At 55.4% G+C, this 5158-nt stretch overlaps 1 protein-coding gene across 1 annotated transcript in view; it reads right to left on the reverse strand.

The window, feature by feature from the left end:
• The window catches only part of LOC103156242 (myosin-7B), a 25030-nt gene that overhangs the window by 4902 nt on the left and 14970 nt on the right, over positions 1–5158 (reverse strand). Inside the window, 16 exon segments of the mRNA XM_016664151.1 lie at positions 1–62; positions 137–261; positions 557–722; positions 830–1013; positions 1327–1523; positions 1636–1754; positions 2267–2393; positions 2469–2700; positions 2928–3085; positions 3158–3248; positions 3316–3461; positions 3773–3949; positions 4036–4278; positions 4416–4500; positions 4578–4748; positions 4939–5132. The exon segment at positions 1–62 is cut by the window's left edge and continues 5 nt beyond it. Of these exon segments, the coding sequence (XP_016519637.1) occupies positions 1–62; positions 137–261; positions 557–722; positions 830–1013; positions 1327–1523; positions 1636–1754; positions 2267–2393; positions 2469–2700; positions 2928–3085; positions 3158–3248; positions 3316–3461; positions 3773–3949; positions 4036–4278; positions 4416–4500; positions 4578–4748; positions 4939–5132 (2477 nt within the window).

Genomic DNA, 5158 nt, shown 5'->3' on the forward strand with positions numbered 1-5158 from the left:
CGGATCTGCTGCAGCTCCATCTGGACCCTCAGGTTCTTGCTCTCCTCGTGCTCCAGCGTTCCCTGGTTGAAGGCGAACCTGTCCAGTCAGCTGTTCAGGTGAGTTCACAGGTACCTGGACTGAGGAGGAGGCTCACCTCTGCCTCTTCCAGAGCAGCTCTGATGTCACTCTTCTCCATATGGAGGATCTTCTTGGTTCTCTCCAGCTCATGGATGGTCTTCCCTTCTTCTCCAATCTGGTCAGTCAACTCCAGGATTTCCTCTGGAAAAATGGCAGAAGGATTTTCACCGACTTTACTTCATTAGATCTGGGATGTTTGGATCTGCTAGGAGGACGATTCTCTGATTGTCTTGTCCTGAACTCTAAGCGTCGCCACATGCTCAGCTGGACTCCAGGTGAAGTCCAGGTGGACTCACAGCCCGCCGGACACGTCGACCTCACACTGCTCAGCAGCATGAGAGGGACAGGACTAACAGTAACATCACACCTAATCTCTCCTCTAAAGGTTTCCCTCTGATCAGACTACAGCCGGTCCAGCCGACCCGGGTCTCGGTACCTTGGAGGTTCTTGTTTTCCCGTTTGAGCGTCTCCAGATGATCCAGAGCCTCTTCATAGCTGCTCTTCAGTCTGAGCAGCTCCGTGCTCAGACTGAGACACTCCTTCTGAGACGCCTCCAGCTCCGCCTGCCCGTCCTCCGCCTTCAGCTTCCAGTCGCTCAGCAGCTGCATCACACACACGGACACACGCACACGCGCGCACACACACACACACACACACACAGGTTCCAGCTCTGCAGCTCGTTGAGCCGGGTTTCTGTTTCTGGACCAACCTTGTCAAAGTTTCGCTGCTTCTTGTCCAGAGCCACAGCGGCGGCGTTGCAGCGCAGCAGCTCAGCTGCCAGGTCGTCGACCTCGGCCTGCAGGCGCTGCTTCGTTCTCTCCAGTGAGGAACTCTTAGCCTGAGCCGCCTCTGTGGCTTCCTCCGCACTCTGCAGTTTCACAACTAACTTCTTCCTGCAAACATCAAAACAGATCGGTGAGACGGACACTGCAGGGTTGAACCTCCTGCATCCAGGAAGCAGCTGGGCCAGGCTGTGTGAGTGCATGGCTGATGGACGGTCCAGGGTTTTACCTGTGACCTGTTCTGTCACTAGAATCCTCAGAGATATAAAAACTGAGATGACAGAAACACCATCAGGATACACAAACCACCCTGTAACCCCAGAATCTGTCATGAGCCACAGCAGTGAACATGTCTGGGCTTCCAGTGAGCCTCTGGAGGCTTCGGGTCGGTCGGGTTGGACTGGAACCAGCAGACTCTCCTTACTTTGCGTCTTCCAGCTCCTCGATCTTCAGCACAGCTTCTGTCTCATACTTGGCTCTCCACTGGACCACCTGACCGTTGGCTAGAGACAAGGCCTTCTGCAGTTCAGCTCTGGCTTCCTGCTCCTCCTGCAGCTGCTCCTTCAGCAGGCTGCAGTCCTGACGGGACGCCTGCACAGCGTGAGCCAGAGCGACCCGGGCCTTCAGCAGACATGCAAGCATGGTGTGAGACTCCTGAGCTCGTGTCAGAAACGGGTTTCTAGATTGTTGTGTCCAACTCAAAGAGCAGAACTTTGCTTGGCTTCAGTGTTACCTTGCTGTCTTCCTCCAGCTGCTTCTTCAGATTCTCAGTGTCTTGGCTCAGGCTAGCCTTGAAGCGCTGCAGCTGACCAATCAGGGCGTCCCGCTCCTCTAAACGGCGGCCACACTCAGCTGAGAACAGAACAGGAAAGGTCTGATCAGCTTCTGGGCTCCATCTTATGCAGATGACAATCAGCTGTTTCCACCAGACGACCAAATAATCCCAGCATCAGCCTCTCTTGGTAGGTCAGGTGGAGGCTGATCTACCAACAGCCTCCATCTGTTCCCTGAAAGCATCGGGTCAGGCTGCTGACATCCTGACTCTGTTCTCCTGAGCAGAGCAGGAAGCAGCAGCAGCTCTGATCTCACGTCTCGACTGGATCGCCTGCAGAGATTCTGGGTCTGCAGCAGCAGGAAGGAGACGCTGCAGCGCCAGCAGCCACACTGATCCGACCCGATTAACGGTTCCAGAGACGGATCGATGCTGAATGCCAGCAGTCCGTCTGGTTCTGTGGAGAACCTGGACCTCAGAAACCTGCCTTCTGTTCACTGCTGTGGTCTGACCCAGTGGCTTCAGTCTGAGAGCAAAACTTTGATGTTGAACATGAGTGAAGAGGCAGAAAGCCGTCCTGTGTGTGTTTTACCGGTTTCGGTCAGAGCTCGTGCTCTCTGAGCAGAAACCTCGGCCAGCTGCCTCTGCAGCTCGTCTGCTCTGCTCCGGCTTTCACTCAGCTGGTCCTCGTAGACCCGGCACATCTTCTCCACTGTGGCCTGCAGCCGCGAGGAGGATCAGTCAGAATTAGCTGCAGGCAGCAGAACCAAACCAGACAGTGGGTTCTGGCTCACCTTGGCTCGGCTGAGCTGCTCTACGCTGACAGCCAGGTCGTCGGCCTCCAGGCGGATCTCGCTCTTTTCCTTCTCCAGTTTCTGTCTGACTCTCTGCAGAGCGTCGATCTGTTCGCTGAGCTCCGCCACCGAGTCCGAGTGCTTCCTCCTCAGACCGGCAGCTACGGCCTCGTGGTGAAGCCCCGCCTCCTCCAGCTCCCGCCGCATCTTCTGTAAGTCCGCCTCTCGTTTCCTGTTGAGCAAATCGACTAAAGTTAGTGGAAACGGACTGAGCAGGTTTTGTTTTAGCTCCTTTATCCTGAGCATCATCTTTCTGACACACAGGAAGCTGCTGGAGTTGAGCTTCTGGCTCCATCATCCTGATGATCTAACTGGACCCGGTTCCAGGTCCTGGATCCCTCAGGTTGTTTATGACTGACCTTCCTGCTGGGTGGCGCCGTCACTCAGGAGGTGAACTACCTGCTTAGCGCCAGCTGAGCCGCTGAAGCTCCTCCTGCCTCCTCCAGCTTCTCTCCCAGCTCCTCCAGCTCCGTGGCGATGTCGTTCCTCTGGCGTTCGGCTTTGACGCGACACGCCCGCTCCGCCTCCAGCGCCTCCTCCAGCTCCTCGGTTCGGGTCTGCAGGAGCAGCCAAACCACTGAAGCATCCGGGATCAGAGGAAGATCCGGAAACCTGGTTGTGCGACCGACCTGCAGCTCCTTCATCTTCTTCTGAAGCTGAACACTCAGAGTCTGCTCGTCCTCCAGCCTCTCGTGGATCTGAACCAACTCAGAGTCTTTTCTTTGAAGGAGTAAAGTCACAAACATTAGCTGTTGCCTGGTTACCTGTAGTGAGAGGCTGGTCTTACTTCTTCAGTCTCTCCTCCAGGTTTTCCTTTTGGTTCTCCAGGTCCTTCACCGAGTCCATGGAGAGCTTCAGGTCGCCCTCCAGCTTCTTCTTGGCTCGCTCCAGGTCACACCGAGTCTTCTTCTCCAGCTCCAGGGACGTTTCAACCTGCACAGAGGAAATGACATCACAGCGTCCTGCGGATGAGCAGCTGCCCTTACATGTCATCCGAGTTATCAACTGAAACTGTTTGGTTTCGCTGACGTTTAATGTCACCAAAATGAATATTTCTGAATAAAGTCTGATGTGCTTGGCTGCTCTGCAGACTCAGTATTAACATGGTTGAATTTAGCGCCTTAGCTTGTTAGCTCCTGCTATGTTGGTTTGTTGCTTTAGCATTAGCCGGACTGATCAGTGGCTTAGAACAGTTAGCTTGGTGGTTAGCGCTGTCCATCACTGCTGAGTTGAACTTTTCTTACGTTGTCCACGTGCTGCTCCAGACGAGCTTTGACCTTGGCCAGCATGTTGACCTTGTCCTCCTGAGCCTGAAGGTCGATCAGCACCTGCTGGTGAGCCTCCAGCAGAGCAGCTTTCTCTCTGCTCAGAGAGGCGATGGATTCGTCCAGGACGACCATCTCGTTGGTCAGGTTCTTCACCTGCAGAGAGCGGAGGAGGTTCAGCGGCAGGAGGCGCAGCGGCAGGAGGCGCAGCGGCAGCAGCGAAACGCCGCGAGGCGCCGCACCTTGTTCTCCACCCCGTGCCGCTCCTTCTCCACTCTGGCCAGCGTCATCTCCAGGCCGTCCACGTCTCTCTTCAGGGACAGCACCTCGTCCTCCAGCTGACGCTTCTTGGACGTCAGGCTGGCGCTCGCCTCCTCTTCGTCCTCCAAACGCTCCTGCATCTCCTTCAGCTTGGACTCCAGGCAGATTTTGGACTGGATCAGCTGGTTGCAGCGGTCCTCTGCGTCCATCAGGTTGTCCTGCTCCTGATGGGATTAAAACATTTTCAATCAGATTGTTTCTGTTGTGACGTCAGCAGCTGGTTGGCTTCACGCCGGCGTGTTTTATGGTTTAGAGACGGAATAAAGATGTAGAGGAGAAACCGAAGCTCAGCGTTTCTTACAGCTTGCAGCTGCAGAGCCAGATCCTTCTTCTCTTGGACCAGAACCACCTGCCGCTGCTCGGCCTCCTGCCGCTTGACCTCTGACCTGATGAAGAAGAGCCCAGCCGTCAGAGAAGTCAGGAGAAGGTTCTCCAGATGTTTCATTCTGACATGGAAGCGGACCGTTCAAACGCCTCCTTCAACTTGGCGAAGTCGTCCTTCAGAGCGGCCAGCTCCTTCTCCACCTGGGCGCTCTTCAGCAGGGGGCGGAGCTTGTAGAAGAGCATCATCCACGGCCAGGTGCGCACCGAGAAGAAGGCCCTGAGGTTGAACTGGATGACCGAGGAGGCGTCCCTGACAGGAAGAACCACAAACATCCAGCAGATCATCCAGCTTCACAGTCCAGTCCGGGTTTTACCAGAACCGCCTGAGTTTGAGTGAAAACCTGGATCTTCTACACACGAATGACTGAACAACATGGCTGCTGCAGGAAACAGGAAGTTAGCGTCTTTATCAGAACAGGAAGCCTGAAGGCCATATTGACCTCTTCAGCTTCAGCTCCTCCAGTTCCATCCTCATCAGCTTCCCGCGGCACTTCGCCTGGACCGAGGTGAGGATGTGGGACAGACGGCCGTCCCTCATGTCCTCCAGCTGTCCCAGCAGACCCGCCTTAAAGAAAACCTGAGGAGGAACGGAGAGGAGGAGGGAGGGATGGAGAGGAGGAGGAACAGAGAGGAGGAGGGAGGGATGGAGAGGAGGAGGAA

The sequence above is a fragment of the Poecilia formosa genome, unplaced genomic scaffold (genome assembly GCF_000485575.1).
Source record: "Poecilia formosa unplaced genomic scaffold, Poecilia_formosa-5.1.2 Scaffold471, whole genome shotgun sequence".
NCBI classification, from domain to species: Eukaryota; Metazoa; Chordata; class Actinopteri; order Cyprinodontiformes; family Poeciliidae; genus Poecilia; species Poecilia formosa.